This window comes from Cibotium barometz, chromosome 59 (genome assembly GCF_041138505.1).
Source record: "Cibotium barometz isolate CiBa-2024 chromosome 59, ASM4113850v1, whole genome shotgun sequence".
In the NCBI taxonomy this organism is placed as follows: domain Eukaryota; kingdom Viridiplantae; phylum Streptophyta; class Polypodiopsida; order Cyatheales; family Cibotiaceae; genus Cibotium; species Cibotium barometz.
The window spans coordinates 23809330-23829419 of NC_141104.1; the positions used below are offsets into that span (position 1 = coordinate 23809330).

At 46.8% G+C, this 20090-nt stretch overlaps 1 protein-coding gene across 1 annotated transcript in view; it reads right to left on the minus strand.

Moving 5' to 3' along the window:
• LOC147605629 (mitochondrial ribosomal protein L51/S25/CI-B8 family protein) overlaps positions 1 to 19816 on the minus strand; it is a 41284-nt gene extending 21468 nt beyond the window's left edge. Inside the window, exon 1 of the mRNA XM_086793128.1 lies at positions 19656 to 19816. Coding sequence (XP_086649254.1) covers positions 19656 to 19735 — 80 coding nt within the window. The 5' untranslated portion in view covers positions 19736 to 19816. The remainder of the gene's footprint in view (positions 1 to 19655) is intronic.
• Between the last annotated feature and the right edge of the window lie 274 nt (positions 19817 to 20090).

The following is a 20090-nucleotide window of genomic DNA, read 5'->3' on the forward strand; positions in this document are numbered from 1 at the left end:
ATTGTGATATAAGAGAGAGGGAATGTAACTATTTGGCCCTTCGAGCTCTTTTTCACATAAGGACTCATGCCCAGACAGATGGAAACAGGGTTTATTAAGCCAGCACAAGAAAAAGCACCAACCTTGGTCAAAAAACAAGAAAACGCAAAAAGTCAACTGTGTTGACCAAGAGCTGAGAGCATCATTTGAATGAGGACATCAAACTGGATCAAAAAGCTAAAGCCGCTTTTTCGAAAAGTAGCTCCAGGGCCAAAAAGCAAGGTCCTGAAGCTTCAAAAGCATAAATTTGGCTATTTTTTACAATTATTAAATATTTAAAAAGAGAAAAACAAAAAGCAAAACAAACACACAAAAGCAAGCATGGCCAAAAGCAAGGATCCCTTTTCAAGTATATAAGGAGCTTATACTTGGAGATTCATTAAAAAATTGTGGAGAGCTTCCTTGAAAGATTTATTTGGTGAAGAACTAGAGATTTATCGTCATTATTATCACCTTCTCCACCCTTAACCTCTGCCCCACTTGCAGCACAGCCATCGCCGCCTCTACAAAGCCGTTTTTGCCGAGTGCCGCCTCTGCCACGCATGAGCCGCTTCCTCTGGCATTTCAGCCACTTCCGACGGTGTCACCACCTATTCCGCTTGCGTTTCCACCACCCAGAGCCACTTGTTCGCCGCCTTGTGCGCTCCTCCGCTGCAACCTATCTGCTACCGCCTGCCCCACCTATAGCACCTATCAACCGCCTTCTTTGGAGGGTTGCCACCCGTTGAAGAAACGCCACCTCCTCTCTTTTGATGAAAGAACCTTGGACAGCCGTGCATCTCTCTAAACATCTCGTTCTTGAGTTCCTTGTGAGATTTTTGTGAGCAACAGACTTGATTCAAATCTTGGTACTAGCCCGGAGTAAGACTCTTGTGGGTCTTTTTATTGGTGTGCTCAAACATCAAGAATTATCTGCCTTGACGTCGATTCAGCACTGACCTCGTCATCGACATTTTGATTGATATTGCATTCATTTGTTGTATTGGTCTTGGCTTGGAAAAGCCCGTGGATTGCTCCTAAAATAAATTCCTAAAAAGGGGCGGGGCCTGTTCCCCACTAAGTGTGGTATACTCGTGAAACCCCTATCCCCTTCTCTCCTTCCCCCTTATCTCTCTCTATCTATATCTCTTGGACACGTGGTTGAATCTGTCACTGCACGCTCCGTTGGGCTTACACCCCCTGCTTTTCTCTCCGCCCAGCTGCTAGCTCCCCCCCGTTCGCGCCCTTATCCCTTCACAAGCCCCTCCACCCCCCGCCCGGCCCCCTCCCACCTCTCCGCCCGATCTTTACCCCCCCCCCCCTCTCTCTCCTCGCTCTGCCCCCCTTCGCTTGCTCTCTCCTCCTCCGCCTGTTCCTCCCCCCGCTCCATCCCCCGTTGTGCTAGCTCTCCCCCCCTCCCCCCTTATCGCCGCCAAGGCCTCCTTACCCCCCCCCTCTCCCCCATCCACCTGCCGCCTTCCCCCCTTTCTTTCTCCTCAACCCGCCCCTATGACTTGGTTGAACACAATGCTAATCAATACACTTAAATACACCAAGATTTAGTAGACAACATGCTCAATACACTTAAATACACCAAGATTTAGTAGACAACATGCTCAATACAATAAGTAATTTGCTAAATTGACAAGAGACGCACGGTGAGGCGGAACGCTCAGCCCCTCCCTCAAATATATACATATATATATATATATATATATATATATATATATATATATATACCTTCATAAGGTCAGAAAAATCTAAACTTACGAATTGAGAGATTTGAGAAAAAAAAAATAGTGAAGAAGGACAAAGACAAAAACAAAGCATTTGAAAGATAAAAAATAAATAAACTAACAAACCTAGCTGCTAAGGAGAGGAAATCAAAAGATAATATCAAACGAAGACTTAATTATTAATTAAGACATTAACAAAAAAACAAATTAAAAAAAACAAAAACAAACAAATTTTAAAAAAAAAACACAAAAAAACAAAACAAACAAAAAACAAAAAACAAAAAACAAGAAACAAGAAACAAGAAACAAGAAAACAAGAAAACAAGAAAACAAAACAAAACAATTACATGAATGAAAGAAACTTTAAAAAAAAAACAAAAACAAAACACACACACACAAAAACATACACACACTTGTTCTTAATAAGAACTTAAACCTTTTGAGCTCAAATACTAAACAACAACATAAAATAGCAAAACAGAGAACTGTAAACTCTAGACCTAAAGCACTTAAGAGCCAGAACCAAACATTAAGCTAAACTTTAAAAAAGACTTCGACTCAAAAGTGCAACCATTACCTCCAATGTCTGTCCGAACATGAAGTGTAGGTTCATCAACTCTATCATGCATAGCGTGGACAATAAGTGACATCCCTACTCACGTCATCAGTGCCCAAGAGTAGGTGCAGGTTTGTATAAGGTTAGTCCAAAAGAACATACTTTATACAACCAGCGAACTGAGTTTCTATCACTCTCCGGAGGTGATGGGCATACTCAGCCATGATAGAGACTAGCACTCAAAGTCTGCTCTAAGGTATAACAACAAAGAAACACAAAACATAGGAAAGAACCAAACTAAGTCGATATTAAGCTAGAGTTAGAAAGAAAAGACTAAACAAGGCCTACTCTAAGTTAAAACAACAAACCCTACTCTAAGCTAGAACAAGCCACTTTTACAAAAAACCCTACTCTAAGTTAGAACAAACCCTACTCAAATAAAGTATATTGATCTTGGGAGAATCAAGTACATAGTGTTATGGGCATTTCTGACCAGATTTCCATACCAATGCATATGAAAACAGTATTGCAAACAATGTAGTTGTCGGTGGAGACTTGCAACTCACACTACCCTCTCAAGTGCCCATGTTCCCTACCATCTGCTCTCTATTGTTCCACCAACACATGGTAGCAACAATCTGCAAGAGAGCACGTAGGACAAGAGAACACTACACAAGGTATGTGGACATGGAGTCCAATTCCACCCTCCTACTACTTGCTTCCATATTTAAGCATCAAAGCTTATCAAATTGCAAGTAGAGTTGGTAACAGCGGACGTCTTCGTGATGGAAGCGTTTGGTGTGTTGAAATCTTCGATTTGTTGCGATCCTTTGCGACAAAAGTCTTCAAGAGGATGAAGGGAACCCTGGGAAAGCTTTCCCTTTGGTTCAGCTTGAGAAAGGAGGACTGAAATTAGGGTTTTCAACAAAAAGACCAAAAATTACAGCAAAAATAAGAGCTGTTTTGCTGAATTTCAATCATTCAGAGTGTGTGGAAGAGTGTACAACATTTGGTCCATCTCCATGTTTGGAGCCACTCTTTTGGAATTGTTACTCCATAGAGCGGCCAGATTTGTGCCATGTTCACATGGAGCCAGGCCGGTGTCCCATGTAAAAGGGCCAGTCTTTTGGTGTCACATGGATGGGAGCCAGATTTGTGTCACCCGTGTGTGACAAGTACTGCGTCACATGGGCGGGAACCAGTTTTGTGCCACCTGTGTGTGACCTGCTTCGTGCTGTATGGACGGGAGCCTCTTGGTGCCACCCATGTATGGCCAGGATGGCGTCTTGCCTATGGGATTGTCACTCAATAGGAAGACCAAGACATACATTCTTATTTCTGCCGTGCTAGTTCTATGTCCGACAGGAACTTTTTGTACAAGTTTCATGAAAGGGAGATTTCGTCCATTACATGTGCACATGCATTTATGACTGCATGCATAAACTTGTTTTCGCATGATTTGATTGCGTGTGTTTGCTTGTTTTGCCGTGCCAGTAAACTGGACGAGAATGCCCCAAGTGTACCATGGGAGTGCTGCTTGCTGACACACTGGTGTGGCGTGTGAACAGGTGGTAAGTATTACCATTTTGGCCCTTTTGAAATGTAAAATCCATAAACTATGGTTAACTTTAATATTTATTAGTAAATGTGTTCACACACATTTAAAATTTGGACTAGACATTTATTTTCTAGTGTGGGTGCCCATAAACTAACCTTTGATTAAAGTTTAATAATACTTAAAGCAACTATTGCATGGGGAGAATTCTCTCCACACGTGGATAGTGGAAGGGGTTGGTTGAAGGAAAGAGCCGCCTGCTGCTCGTGTGTTGTACCTGCACTATACCCGCCTCCTGCCTGCACCTGTTGTACGACTGCTGTACACGCCTGCACCTGTTGTATGACTGTTGTACCTACCTGCACCTGTTGTACGACTGCTGCACCTGCCTGCAAATCACACCCGCTTGCTGTACCTCAGTTGTACCCACCTGCAACCAAACTGTATCTGGCTGTCTACACTTGTACCTGCCTGTAGACTGCACCTATACCTGTTGTACCACATTGTACTTTATTGTACCATGATGTACCTGAACTATACCAAGCCTATACTTGCTGTACCAAGACCTGTACTTGCTGTACCAAGATCTGTACTTATTGTACTAGGTGGACCTGACTGCATGGTGAAAGGAATGCATCTCCATTGACTCCTGCTACAAGCCTTGTATTTCTTATTTGTGTAAAACTAAAATGTTCTAAATTAAGTTCAAAGATTTCCTTAAGCCCGTTGAGAGCCCTCCCTAGACTCTCAGCACCCAGTGAGGTCGATAGACCCCACTGAGCCCCAGGTGAACCTCTCCAAGCAGCCTACCTCTCCGATGGATCTCACCCAGTAGCACCCCTCCCAGGCCTCTTCGCCTCCCCCTCCCCCTCCTCCATCCTCGTCCATGTCTTTGCCCACAACAGCTTCTTCCGCCCCACCCTCCGCATTGGAGCCCGCCCTGCCCCTCCCTTTGCCTCCCCAGAGCACTCCCGTCGCCCCCCAGCAACTACCGACCTAGAGCGGAGACAGTCGATGAGCTCCGTTCGCCAATTGATTCACCGATTCTCTGAGCCAGTTGAGCTGACCATCACTGCCTCCCCGGTCAGGGCTCTCCCGCCAAAGTCCCCAAGTGGGCCCCCAGGATCTTAGGGCAACTGGTGGATTATAGTTTCTTCCGTTGTCTTCCGGTGGAAGGGACAGATATGTTTGAGGAGACAATAGCACCGTTTCGGATATGTGAGGTTTTCCACCACTCCATACCCTCTACGCCAGAGAATGGCGTGATGATCTTCTCTTTCCCATTGAGTGCAGCTCCAGGGACTAAGTGGGACTCGGAGTCGGTGACTGGCGCCATCCAGGGTCAGGCAGTTGAGCTATCTCATCATCTCCATGATCTTCACGTCACCGACGTACTCACCCATCTATGGCCATTGGCTAGGATGAAGCTCAGAGGCTTAGCCCACAGAGACCAAGATGAGGAGATGGTGAACTTTTTGTTGAACATAACCTTGAAGTCGGTCCATGTCTTTGGCTCAGTTCCTTCTTGTACCACCTTTAGTGAAACTCGCGACGGGTGCCCAGGGGACTAGGGCCTTTGACACACTTGTTGATACCATCAATGCATATTAAAACATTTAAACATGGCCACAGCCTTAACACATATCCATCATCACTTTGCATAAAACATAAAAGCTAGACAAAACATCCACAAATGCTGAAAATGGAGCTTGCACGTGTGACACTGCATAGAGGTCGGAATGGGCCGACCCCCCCCCCCCCCCTTGGAGTATTTTATTACCCAAGGAGAATAATATCATGTACAAGCTTTGAGGGCCTTACTCTCCCCACGGGAGATGCCGGATTATCCATATACAAATGCCATAACACAGCCCAACACGAGGCAACCAAGCCGGAACATAGGCTATAGAAATGCCGAGCCAACAATATAATCCATATACCTCCGTGTGGGTACTGATTCTTCCCCAAAAACCACGGGTCTTCATGCAATAGAAAGGGTACTGATTCTTCCCCAAAAACCACGGGTCTTCATGCAATAGAAAGGGTACAACAAGTACAACTCTCCATTCAGCCGGTACAGCAGGTACAATGGCTGGTACAACAGGTAAAGTGGTTGGTACAGCTGGTACGGTGGTTGGTACAAGTACAGCAAGTACAAAAGCTGGTACAGCCGGTACAATGGGTGGTACAACAAGTACAAAAGCTGATACAACCGGTACAAGGGCTGGTACAGCAAGTACAAATGCTGGTACAACGAGTACAATGGCTAGAAATCATAATAAATGATTAAATACCCTTGCCTTCAATATTTCTTCGCGATGGAAGCCTCCAAAACAGTCCCCAAGAGCCGGTATTCTTCATGGGCAGCCTTCAAGAGAGAGAGAAAGAGAGTAGCCATCATTAGGGAAGCCTGTAACGGTGGTAGAGACTAGTGTGCAGCAAGAGAGCCTCCATTAATGAAGAGAGAGGGCTCCAATTTATAGATTTGGGCCTCCCATGAGCTAAAATGGCAAGAGAAGGCTACAATGACAAGTGGAGAGCCACACAATAGTTGAAGTGACAAGTTTGATCCACTTTCTAACAAGTGTCAGGCCACTTGTCTCACTTTGGTCCACTTTCTTGCCACATGTCCCAATCTAAGAGATGGGTCCTTCCATAAACTTTATCTCTAAAAATATCCCAACTGGTAGACATTCTGTCATAGGCACTTTGCCAACTCTTGGTATCTCCTCAATTCAAGATGTAATGACGCGAACAAAATTTCCATCGGTGTCGGGCCAAAAATAGCAACTCTCCTAAATTTTAGGAGTGTGGTCCTTTGTATTCTAGGATAATCCCCCATTCCCAAAGCTTGTACTTCGTACAGGGCGGAGCCATATCCACAACAACAAAGAACAAATCTCAGCTCTCAAACACTTCTCTCAAGTGCTTTCCAACAAAGGAGGCACCAGGAACAATCAGCCCCCTCTCAAACCTGAGAGAGAAAGAGGCTGGACAGCAGCAAAACAGTCCAAGATCCACCGGGAACCTCCTACCGGAAGGGCAGGGACTCGTGGAGGAAGAAGACAATGTAGGGCCACTTGTCTGGTAGCACCAAATGCAAAGAACTCACCAAAAACAGATGCCGGTGCAGAAAACACAGCCACAACTCCACCTTTTGCCTCTGTAGAAGAAAACGCAGCCAAGTAAACTGGCCGGCTTGCCTCTGTAGGAGAAAACGCAGCCACCAAAATTGGCCGGCAGCAAACAGCAGGCTGGCTAGACCTAAAAATGCACCACAGTTGGGAAACGCAGCCACTTCTTGTCATGGATCTGCAGCCACGAGAGATATGGAGAAAAATGTTAGAAGTCATCTCCTATCTATACATATACACCAAGGCCTCTGTTGTGGGTGTGCCCGCCCGTATTAGGTTTTTTCTCATTTTTCCCCACTCTCCATATTTTTTCCCTATTTTTCCATGGTATGGGTGGCTGCCCTATGATGGCACAATGACCCAGTAGCTGGCCGACTGCACCAGTATGTACGTGTTCATTTCTGGGAGCTGTCCAATTGGATTGCACAAGTCATGGACCTCTCTTGTGCTGGCCGACTGGATGACACCAGTCGTGAGGCTGTCGGCAACTTTTGCACTGGCCGACTGGGTACTTGGGGCCATATAAAATGGCCCCATGGCCCCCTTTCGGGATTCTTTTGTGTATATAGAGCAGAGTTACACGCCTCTCTCTCTCCTTCTCCATTGCTGTCTATTTTCTGCAGTGCACTTGCTCTTGTGTTCTCAAATTTTGCCATCATCTCCGCTGCATATTCTGACATGGTATCAGAGCTCTAGGCTCTTGATAGATCTTAGGAATTGTGTGAGCAAGAGGGGGACTATTGTGTTGCTGATTGGTGGACTGTTCTGGACTGTTCGGGAAGAGGAGAAGCAAGAGGAAGGCGGGCTGATTTGCTGGACAGCCACTTGAAGGTGTAAGTTCTTTTTTTTTCCCACCCACCCACCCTTTTCAGTTACATCCCCGCAATGGCAGATTTACTTGAGATGGCTTAGAAGCATGTGAAGATCCCTACACTCCCCACATTCCCAGTAGACCGTCAGTTGGTGGACAGGAACAATTACAGCATATGGAAGGTTATGATGGAATCTGTTCTGGAGTCATACGACCTTGCTGATTTCATCGTTCTTGGGGTTCCATGGCCGGAGGTAGAGGAAGGGGAGTTACCGTCGATTCGAACAAGTGTGAAGGGGACAAAAGGATGCTTTTAGTTTTTTTTAAGGAGAAAAAGGGAGAACCAGCGGGCTGTTCTGGGGGCGCCTCCCTATTGGTGAAAAGGTGATGTACTCGGCGCATGTAGCTCCGCCACTAGCACTTCAACCTCTCCACAGGCTGCCTCCACACCATCGTCAAAGCTTCCACGCTTTTCTCTCTCCTGGCAAAAAACCAGCGGGCTGGACTGCGCTCACTCTCTCTCCTTTTCTCTATGGTGGAAGGAGGCGCAGGGCTACAGAAAAAGCGAAGGACTAGATTGCACGCGGGGCTCTCTCTTTCTTAGTGAAAGGCTGCGCAGGTCTACAGGGGCAAGCCGGCGGCTGCAGGACAGGAGGCAGACTGAATTGACAGCAACACGTGCTTTTCTCTCTCTCTCTCTCTCTGTCTGGCGACTGTTGGGCTGCAGGACAGGGGGCAGGCTGGACAGCACGAGGATTGGGCTGTTTTCTCTCTTTCTCTCTCTGCAAGTGGCAGGCTGCAGAGTTCTTTCATGCCCAGGCGCACAGAGGGCTATAGGAGGTGGACAGAGCAGGTGAAGGATTTTCTCACGCCTTCTCTCCCTTGGAAAGAGGCACAGGGCTGAAACCTGTAAGGAGGCCTGGAGGATCTTCCAGGATCATCGCCTTCCAACTCCGATTACTTCACCCAGCACCTGGCACACCTATGCCACCTCTCTCTACCATGTCCCCGAGCAGCCACCTCCCCCCCATCCACCCGAACCTCATCCCCCACACTCTTCCTTCTTTCACCTCAGCATGGTGAGAGATGCTATTGACAGGATGCAGACTGGGAGAGCACACGATCACGATGGACTCCTCACCGAGCATTTCTCCCATGCTAGAGACACGCTAGCCCCTTTACTGGTTCACATGTTTAACAGGGCTTTATGTGAAGGCTTCCCCGTCAGCTGGTCATCGAATACTATTGTACCTATCTTGAAAGCAAGTGACCCCATGGACCCCAACAACTATAGGACTATCATGATTGGTCACACCTTGGCCAAGATTTATGGTTCAATTTTGGAGCATGAGCTTAGTAGATGGTCCGAGGAGCAGAGACTCAGAGCACTGGGGCAAACAGGCTGTAGGAGAGGGCACTCCACACTAGATCATATCTTTACACTACAGGGGATCATTGAGGAGGGGAGAGCTCACGAGCAATGGATATACTGCTGCTTTGTGGATTTCCGCAAAGCTTTTGATACTGTCCCACGGGCCAGACTGATGAGGAGACTGCAGGATATGGGAGTGCCAGCAGAGATGCTATGGGGGATCATTACAATCTATGAGTCAATCACAGGCAGAGTACAGGCTCCAGGAGGTGACTCAGAGATCATACACAGCACTATCAAGGTGAAGCAAGGCTGCCCCTTGTCTCCTACTCTATTTGGTCTATACATTGACGAGATCTCAAATTACATAGACAGACAAGGAGGACCAGAAGCACATTTGGCATGAGTCCTGATACCGATCCTATTGTATGCAGATGATATTGTTCTTATTTCTGATTCACCAGAGGGGCTGCAGAGGCATTTGGATGCATTACAGGCCTTTTGCGAGGACCAGGACCTTACTGTGAACCTTGGAAAGACCAAGGTCATGATCTTTAACACCTCCTCATAGTGGATAAGTAGATCTACAGTACAATTTACATACAGTGGAGAGCCTGTGGAGTATGTTACCTCATATGTATACCTTGGGATCACTTTTGCTGCACCTCACTTCTCGATGCGGAACGTGGCCGACGCTAGATTGATGAGGGGATATGCAGCCCTTGGCTCGCTAGAGAGGCAATGCTCACAGATACAGTTTCAGGAGCCGAGGATGAAGCTTTGGCTATTTGATACTCTAGTTACACTTGCACTGCTGTATGGTTCCCCCATATGGGGTCCTAGCTTATACCATAGAAGGAGACAGAGGAGAGAGCCGGCCGAGACAGATACAGAGGAGGTATATGATGGGTGGAAGCTGATGGAGAGGCCCCTAGTGGCGATGATCTCACACATGATTAGGAGTAAACCATCAGTGCCACATGAGATTGTGCGGGCAGAGATGGGGGCTGCACCGATAGTGACAGGGGCTCTATTCCAAAAAGTGACAAACTGGCATAGGCTATGGGAGCTTCCACTTGATAGATACCCCCGGCTAGCCCTGGAGTCCTCGAGACAGTTGACACTTGAGGGAGATAAAGAGTGCTGGTATGCACAAGTAGGCACTTGGTTTGGCATGCACGGTATGCAGATGGAGGCACTCCCCCCCTTCCAATACAGCATAGAGGCCCCATCATTTGCTCTCAGCTGCATAGAGCAGAACAAGGTTATCAGGAAGGACATTGTCAGACTGGATACTCAAAGGACATGGAGTTCACCTAGTCATCCACTAGGGACAAAGATGGCCTTCTGCAGAGATCACCTCCTATGCTTGACAAAGGATGGGTTCATCATCCGTCCACGCTACATGGGCATACACCTATCCTTTGGGGTGAGATGTGCGATCGGCCAGATCCGCACCTCATCCCACCAGCTGACAGTGGAGACTGCCAGATATGGGCCTAGGGCGGCCGCACCAAAGGACAGGATATGCCAGCTCTGTCACACAGAGCCCAAGACAGAGGACCATTACATATGCCAATGCCCCGTGTACTATGAGATTCGGGGGAGGTTCCACTGCCTCTTTTGAGCTGGGTTCAGACCACTTTCCAGGATCATGGACTTCCCAGATCAGAGATGCCTGAGACTTTTTCTTCTAGAGCTCCATAGACACAGGGAGTCCTTAGTGAGATCCAGATCAACTGAACTTGCTCGAGGACCAACACAGAGAGCTCTCACTGACTTCTTCCATACCAACACTCCGAGGGCCGATCCACCCATCATACCCAGACCACAGGCTAGTGTAGGAGCTCGGCCGAGAGGTGTGACACTCGACAGAGCCACTGAGTTATGTAGAGCTCGACGCCCCAGACCCCATGGCCCTCGCCCACGGCCACGCCACCACAGGAAGATTCGGGCCATCATCTCCCATCATCGCAGGACCTCGCGCCAGCTCAGTTTAACCACCTTGAGCACCATGTCACAGCGGCCCATGAGGGATGTATTAGGGTGATATGAGAGCTATCTGCTCATGTACCTAGATCAGATTTTAAAGTTCTAGATTTTTGTTATCTTCCTTTATTACTATTTTGTACCTAGGATTATGTACCTCATGGATATGATGTAACCTTTTGGTCTCATAGGTCATTTTGGCCTTTTGAAGACGTTAATACAACTTTCTTTCTTTCTCTCCCTCTCTCTCATCATAAGGGCCTGGTGTGTTTTCTCTTTTGTGTACCATGGAAGTACGAGAGACTCTAAAACAAGAGAACAAGCTACAGATGCACGGGACTATGTTCATGGGAGAGATGGTGTGATTTCTCTTCGTGTTGAACTTATATGTGTTCAGGGATTTGCTTACAAGTTCTCTATTTTTCTCCCGCTTGGTGCTATGGAAAACAACACAGGTTCTGGCACCGTGCTTGGATGATGTATCTGTGGGAGAGGCACGAGTGCACATGTTGGACACACCCAAGGTAGACTTACAAGAGAGCAAGGGCGCCATGAGAGGTGCTGACTAGCGAGTCTTGAGCCTTGAGTGTGTACGAGGCCCTCGAGCACTTAGCTTGAAGGCTTTTTTGAGGACAAAGATCAAGGGTTAAGGCTTTGAGAAGGGCTCTTGATGAACTCCAAGTTGTACTTTGTACTCAAATTTGATCAAGTAAAGAAATACCTCAAGGGACGCCACTGCGATTTGGGGCCAATCGGTGTCCGTGTACTGTTTGCAAGAGCACCCTAGCTCCCCCTGTTTATTTTCCTTTTCAGGTCCTCAAAGGTGTTGAAGTGTTTTGTGTGTGAATGTTTGTTTCACTCCCGTCAAGTTTTTGAAGGCCGGTTTCAGAGCCGGATGGAGACTATTCCCAATGGCAAGGGAGGTAAGCATTCCTCCCGTGTTCTTTACGTCCCCACTCTTGGTTTTCATCTTTTGTCAGTGCATGAAGTATGCACGACTCGCTTTCGGGTGGAATTTCAGGAGCATCGAGTTGCTCTAAGGGACCGCGAGACTAGCCAGGTTGTTTGGGAAGGCGGCATGGAGAATGGTATCTACAAACTCTCTGCACTCTCCTCATTGACACGTTCTCAGGTTGGTGACTTGTGGCACTTTCGGTTTGGCCACTTAAATGTGGATGCACTGCGGCGAGCTTTTCGGGACCAGATGGTGGTTGGCTTGCCAGATGTTGGCAGCAGGCAAGGACGTTGCAGTTCTTGCATACGTGGTAAGCAACATGGGGAATCCTTTCCGAAGCAGGCTTCCAGGTGGGCTTGGAGTTTGTTCACACTGACTTGTGTGGACCTCAACAGACACCATCTTTGGGTATATTTCATGCTGCTTGTTGATGATTGTTCCATATTCACATGGGTCTATTTTCTTTCTCAGAAGGACCAAGCTTTTGCTCGGTTCAAGGATTGGCATGTGATGGTGGAGAAAGAGTCTAGATTGCAGGTAAAGACTCTCAGGGCTGACAAAGGAGGTGAATTCTCTTCGAATGTTTTCGTCAGATTTTGTGCAGATCATGGCATCAAGAGGGAACTGGCCAATACAAGATTGCCTTCAGAGAATGGAGTGGTAGAACGCAAGAACAAGACTTTGGTGGAGATGGCGAGGACAATGCTGGAGAATCGTGATTTTCCTCGTCCACTTTGGGAAGAGGCTGTGTCCATATCCTCAACTGTTCTCCGACGACTTCAATACCTAACATGACTCCCTTTGAGGCATACTTTGGCAAGAAACCTGATGTCTCCCACTTCCGTGGGTTTGGGAGCGATGCGTATGTGCATATTCCGAAGAAGCAGAGGGGGAAGCTTGACTCCAAGTCCCGTAAGCTTATAACTCTCTTTCCAAGGGATACAGATTGTTTGATCCAGAGAGGAATGAGATTGTTGTCAGCAGGGATGTGGTCTTTGATGAGCATGTTCCGGTATCCACTATTGATGAGCCACCACTTCTTGGAGACCCAGAGGATTCTGATGATGGTTCCCAGTCCATTGTTCCAGCTAGACAACCGCAGTCAATACAGGAGGTTGGGCCCCCACAGCAGCAGGAGGCTCCGCATTCTCTTCGAGTACCCAAGTGGTTAGTCGACACTCTTCGAGAGTCAGGTGTCACAGAGCTTCCCTCCGAATGGACCACAAAGGACGGACCTCGAAGAACGCACAAAGTCCGCGACAAAAGTCATTCAGCGGAGCTTCTTCAAGTAAACTATGCTTTGATGTCTCGTATCATGCGGGACAAAGAACCCACTTCCGTCAAGGAAGCCCTTTCACATGATACTTGGAGGAAAGCCATGCAAGTGGAACTGGATGCCATCGAGAAGAACAACACATGGGAATTGGTACCGAGGCCGTCAAAACGGTCAGTCATTGGTGTCAAATGGGTCTTTAAGACCAAATATGCATCAGATGGGTCGGTGGACAAACACAAAGCCAGACTTGTGGCTAAGGGTTATGCTCAACGGCCAGGCATCGACTATGAGGATTTTGCACCAACAGCGAGGATGACCACGATTCAAACCGTTCTTGCCCTTGCTGCTTCTCAGCGATGGCCTGTGTTTCAGATGGATGTAAAATCTGCGTTCCTTAATGGTGACCTGCAGGAGGAGGTGTATGTTGAGCGGCCTCCAGGCTTTGTTGTTCCAGGATCAGAAGGGATGGTTTACAGGTTACGGAAGGCCTTGTATGGTCTTAAACAGGCTCCCAGGGCTTGGAATCAGAGGATTGATTCCTTCTTTCTATAGACTGGTTTTCAGAGATCGGTTGTTGCAGATCCCAGCCTGTATCTCTTTCGGGAACGCAGCATGGTTACGATAATCATCCTTTATGTGGATGACCTCATTCTCACCGGCGGTCATGTGGAGCACATTGGCATGACGAAGGCTGCCTTGTCAAAGGAGCTTGAGATGACCAACCTAGGCTTACTCCACTTCTTCTTGGGATTGGAGATCTGGCAGACCTAGAGGGGGTTTTTCGTCTCTCAGCAGCGGTATGTTCATGAGTTGCTTGAGGCCTTTGGAATGGAGAACTGCAAGCCTATTACGTCGCTGACGGACCCGAATACAAAGTTAACTCTGAATGATCCTTGTGAGCCAATTGATGCCTCTCAGTATCGGAAGCTGGTTGGTTCATTGATCTGGTTGCTGAACACCGGATTGGACTTGAGCTTTTCCGTGGGGCTGTTGAGCTCATTCATGCAGACGCCGTTGAAGTCTCATTGGGACACAGGATTGCGGATCTTGCGGTATCTGCAGAGTACGAAGGATCTTGGACTCTTCTACACATGAGGGGGGTTGATGGATGGAGTCCGACTCCAAGGTTGGAGTGACTCAGATTGGGGAGGAGATCCAGACACAAGGAGATGTACTTCAGGTTACAGTTTTACCGAGAAGTAAGAGGCAGCCAACTATTGCCCTATCTTCGACAGAGGCAGAGTACCGGGCTGCTTGTGGTGCTGCTTGCGAGGTTGTATGGCTGTGGAGGTTGCTTGGCAAGCTTGGGTTTCCACAGAAGGAGCCCACAGTCATCCAGTGCGATAACCAAAGCTGTATAGCTATTGCTCGGAACCCGGTCTTCCATGCCCGGACCAAGCACATAGAGATACAATATCGCTTTGTACGTGAGAAGATCTTGGTTGGTGACATCTTGCTACTTTATTGTTCGACAGAGGACAATGCGGCAGACCTCTTCACGAAGTCTCTACCTCAGGCTATGCTTCGGCGGCACTCCAGCTCCCTCGGGTTGGTTCCAAGGCCAGGAGCTGAGAGAGGGTGTTAGAAGTCATCTCCTGTCTATACATATACACCAAGGCCTCTATTGTAGGTGTGCCCACCCATATTAGGTGTTTTCTCATTTTTCCTCACTCTCCATATTTTTTCCCCATTTTTTCCTATTTTTTCATGGTATGGGTGGCTGCCCTATGATGGAAGGATGACCCAGTAGCTGGCCGACTGCACCAGGATGCACGTGTTCATTTCTGGGAGCTGTCCGACTAGATTGCACAGGTCGTGGACCTCTCGTGCTGGCCGACTGGATGACACCGGTCGTGAGGGTGTCGGCAGCTTTTGCACTGGCCGACTGGGTACTTGGGGCCATATAAAATGGCCCCATGGCCCCCATTCCATTGTATCAGTTATTTGAGATTCTTTTGTGTATATAGAGCAGAGTTACACGCCGCTCTCTCTCCTTCTCCATTGCTGTCTATTTTCTGCAGTGCACTTGCTCTTGTGTTCTCAGATTTTGTCATCATCTCCGCTGAATATTCTGACAAAAAGCGCACAGCAAAGGAGGGAAAGCTGGGCAGATTTGCACAGTTTGGAGCAACCTCGACCTAAGCGTATGATACCATGTCAAAGTCACGCAGCAGCAGCGCACACACCACTGTAGGGCACTGAGCAATGTCGGTGGTTGGGCTCCCATCTCCTAGCCATTACTCCCCCCCCAAAAAACACAGAGATGCACAAATTCTAACAACCCGGAGGCAAAAAAGTGCTGGCCGATTTGTGTGGGAGGCATCCTGTACTGATCGAAGACTTTCTGGCTTGTGAACTGCTGCTGGTTGACTTTTCTTGTGGCTTCTGAGAGCTGGTCGACTACTGTAAACAGCCCTTCAAGGCTGGTCGACTTGCTCTGTGAGCCAGATAGGTGGAAGATGAAGATGCAGTGCTGTCCCGGGCTGATGTGGGAGTGCTATGGGCTGTCCATGGTTGTCCTACATGTGCTTTATGCCGGGAACGCTCTCTTGTGCTGAGGAGTGAGCTTTGTTTTGTTTTAATATTGTACTGGACGAAGCAGGTGCTAGCCAGTGGAGAATCCCTGGGCACCCATAAAGTTGTATTTGAAGCGGACTCCTTTTTGGTAATCTAACCTTAAGAAAAGGGGGGGGGGGGGGGGGGTCAACCCATCTTCTGGCCCCTAGTGTGGCGTGCTGTGCAGAGTTGTTATCTTTCTCTTATCTGCCATGCTTAAGTATTTAATCAGTTTTCATGATAGATAAGAATTCCGTGTTACAGTTGCCCTTGTGTTATAGATTGTGGCTAGCGACTCTCTTCCCAGCCATGGGCTCCCTTTTGGAACCACCCCCTAGCCTCAGGTCAGATTGCCAAGAACCGGCCAAGCCCTAACAACGCGCCCTTGGTGTCCCATACCACCAAACCAACTATCTACCTAGAGCCACTTTAGCCCTGAGGTCCTACATGCCTTGGAGACATCCCTCTCCACATGGATACCTCATAATAATAGAAATTGACCCCAAACTCACTTATATAGTAGTAACCAAGCTATAAAGGCCCATTGCTTTTATAATTAAGCCCTTAGCCATAATTAGCCTCTAGTTAGCTTTTTATTGACTCTATGCCGATCTAGACCTCATCCTTGCTAGCCCTCAGCAGGTCCTATCACCCCCTATGCCCGGCTAAGCCCTAAACCCAACCCTTGGTTAGCACATCCATTTAACCTTGGGTTATCTTGACCCCAGTAAGCACTGGCCCATGACCCAGTTAGGGATGTAACAATAACACTCTTTCCTCTCTTCTTGAAAGATTGTGGCATCATGGAATCCTTGGCATGGTGACCAAGGCAACTGTACCAAAAGCTTAGGTTGTTCAGCCGTGCTTCCGTCGTTGCCTTAGTAGTCTCCACCTTTTGCCTCTCAGGCAAGGATGCCAATTCATCCTCTTTGGTGTCAAGCCCCGTACTCTTGTTTCACTTTTTTTCCCATGAAACATTGGCAAATGACAATAAATGAGAACTCTTGCTTTTCTTGAATCCAACCGTATCATCCTTCGTCTTTGCAAAGTGTAAGCACTCTCTAAGTTGGTTGGTTAATTATTTTGTACCTCATTTTGCTGGTCCTCATCAAGACCATGATCAAATTTGATACACTGTACTCTTAGGAATATCAGAAATATAGGAGAAGACAAATTAATAACTCCCTCGACTCCGCCACATATTCCTTGAAGCTTTCACCCACCATCAAGAGATCACAATAAACTTTGTGTAATCATCCTTGGGCTTCACAAACGTCTCCAAAACCTTTGGTTGAACTCATCCCATTCACTCGCCGCCAAGGCCTTCTTAGATTTCCAATCCCGCAACCAAGTATAGGCCTTGCTCTTCAAGCACATTTCCACCAAGATCATACGTTGAAAAGAGGGAAGTGGGCCTACCACTTTCCAATCCAAGATTACACAAAGTCAAGCATCTTTTTCTTCTTCTCCCTTGAAAAATATTGGGGCTAAGGAGTATAGGAAGGCTGCATCAATTGAATGGGTTGTCATAGAAGAAGTTGATGCTGAGATTAACGGTTCATTTGTACAAGGGAATAAGACGTTTGGTTCATGTAGGCCAAAAGATGCCCAAGAGTGGCAGAGCTGAACCATTGCTAACGTGCCGCTTTGAGTGTGCCTGCTAGGTTGTCCTCTAGACAGTCCAACATTAGGTTGTCTCCCACCAAGTGGTCCTTGCACATTGGGCTGCCTATTGCTGTGTTGCTCCATTCCATCCGGAACCGCCTTTCACTTTGTTCTTGAATAGATGGATCTTGCATATGGCTGTCCAGGGTCTCGACTCTCCCCACAATCTTACTGTAGAAAAACGCTTGAGAGAGAGTGAGTGAGTGAATGCGATTTCTCTCCACAGTAATCCAATGCAGTAGCTTTCCGTTTCATGCTCTACTTCTTTCCCCCCACCTTTAAGATTTAGGTAACCGTTGTTTATTTTGGTGTAAACAGATCGTTTGCTTTTTATTATTACTAACGCTTTTTCTTGTAATTTGCGGGTGCACAGGTCCACGTATGAGCGGATAAGGCTATGGGCAGCCAGCTTAGAGGGGCGGACTGTGTACTGGGCTGCATAATTACCAGCCAGCTTGTCAACATAGAAAAGCCCGACCAAGGCTGATCAACGAGGCATGCAAGTCTGGTGGCCTTCCTGAGCATTCAGCCCACCTTGCACAGCCACAATTGGTTGCCCACCTGTGGTTGGTGGCTTGCACTAGGCAATCAGCCAGCTCCTCACAGCCACAAAGCACACAGATTTTGGGTTGCCATAGTACTTTTTTCTTCTTTTGGAGCTCTACCTCGGATGAATGAAGAGCTTGCCTATGTGATGAAGAGCATGTGGGGGTGACCCATCCTATTGGAGACTCTCTTGAAAATTGTTGAAGGCTTTTGAAGAGCTCTTGTGAAGATCATGAAGATCTTGGAAGAGCCTTGAAGGCTCTTGGAGATAGATCATGCCATCAAAGGTTTGGACAACCAAGTTGCCAATTTGGCAATCCCATAACAGCACGAGGAGTACTGCAGTATCTAGTAGAGGGAGAATTTCTTCCTCTTGGCCCGAATATGCCTATGATGAGGATTCCCTTGCTTGATAGTTAGCCAGCAAAGGATCCCCATGAACCTTATTCAACAACACTTTGTTTGATTATTGTTTTCATTATATCATGTGTTGGAAATTTGGTGATTTCAAGATCACCCACAAGCTTGTATTACGAACACTCTTAAGATGGGGGGGGGAGGCGGGGGGAGGGGGGGATCTGCCCATCTTTAACACCTAGTGTGGTGTTGGCGGTCTTGGTATTTTTGTGGCATTTTCCTTTGTGGTTGATTGTGTGTTTAATTAAGTTAACCCTTAAGTGCTCCAAGATCCACACTCCCACATTACAGCTCCCAAGAAAGCACTCTCATAGCTGGCTATCCTAGTTTTGAAAAAACATTCTAGCTAATATGCTCCTCTATCCAAAAAGGAGAAGGCAGAGAGCATTACATCAAAAAAATAAGTTATCTAAAAAGGACTTACTTCTATGCTCCTCTATCCAAAAAGGAGAAGGCAAAGAGCATTACATCAAAAAAACATTACAAAAACTGCATATCGTCCCCTCCGTAGCAGAGAGTGCCCATGGTTAGTGAATTATGCAAAGTTTTACTGTCCTAAGAGTTGGCAAGAAAGAAATACTTAGCCCCATGTTTCTCATAGCCAAAAGGAGATAGGGTCATTCTAGCTTATCATAAGCTTTCTCAAAAACGATTTTAAGGAGGATGAAATCTTGCCTAGGTTTTTTTGCATATTCTATTCCCTCCCATAATGGCATCTATAAGAGTATACCTTCTTATATGTACAGAAAGTCTACTTGATAGGGCTTCGGCAACAATCTTATACGACCCTATGATGAATCATCCCTAGAGCATAGTAAGGCATAGGGTCCCTTCATAATTTTTGCCCGTCCATTTAACACTTACAAAATCCAAACTCATGGAGCGAGAGGGGTTTAAACCAATGTTTTATGTCAGTATTAAGTATCGATGTACCAAAATAATAATAATAATCATCCACCTCTATAGTGAGCATGTCTTCTTTCATATCAAAACAAAAAAAAAAACGACTGGCTGCATTGTTTTATGTCTTCGTGTTACAACCCTAATGCAGGCGGGCACCATCACTCACCTGGTCCCAATACTACTTCCCGAGAAGTCGCAGAAGGTGACTACTAGCTTCTTCAGCTGCCACACACCTCTCAAAGCCATGGCGACAACCTAGGTCGGCTGCCACAATAATGTTTCACAATGTGTCATATGGGAGTATGCCGTGACTCATATTTTTGTAATGATAATAATAATTATTATTATTATATATCCAGAACGTCCGCGCATTAATTAATGAGTGTGTATTCACTCAAAAGGATTAAAGGTTTCATTAAGGTTTTCAAGGATAATTTTTCATTATGTTTTATGGGATAGGAATAGGGACTTGGGGAGAGAGAGAGAGAGAGAGAGCTGTGCGGGAGGAGAGAGGCTGGGAAAAATTAGCCACCTACATTAAGGTTCCAAACCTTAATGGGGCTAATGTTTTTTATGAAAAATTAAATATAAGGATCCTCAA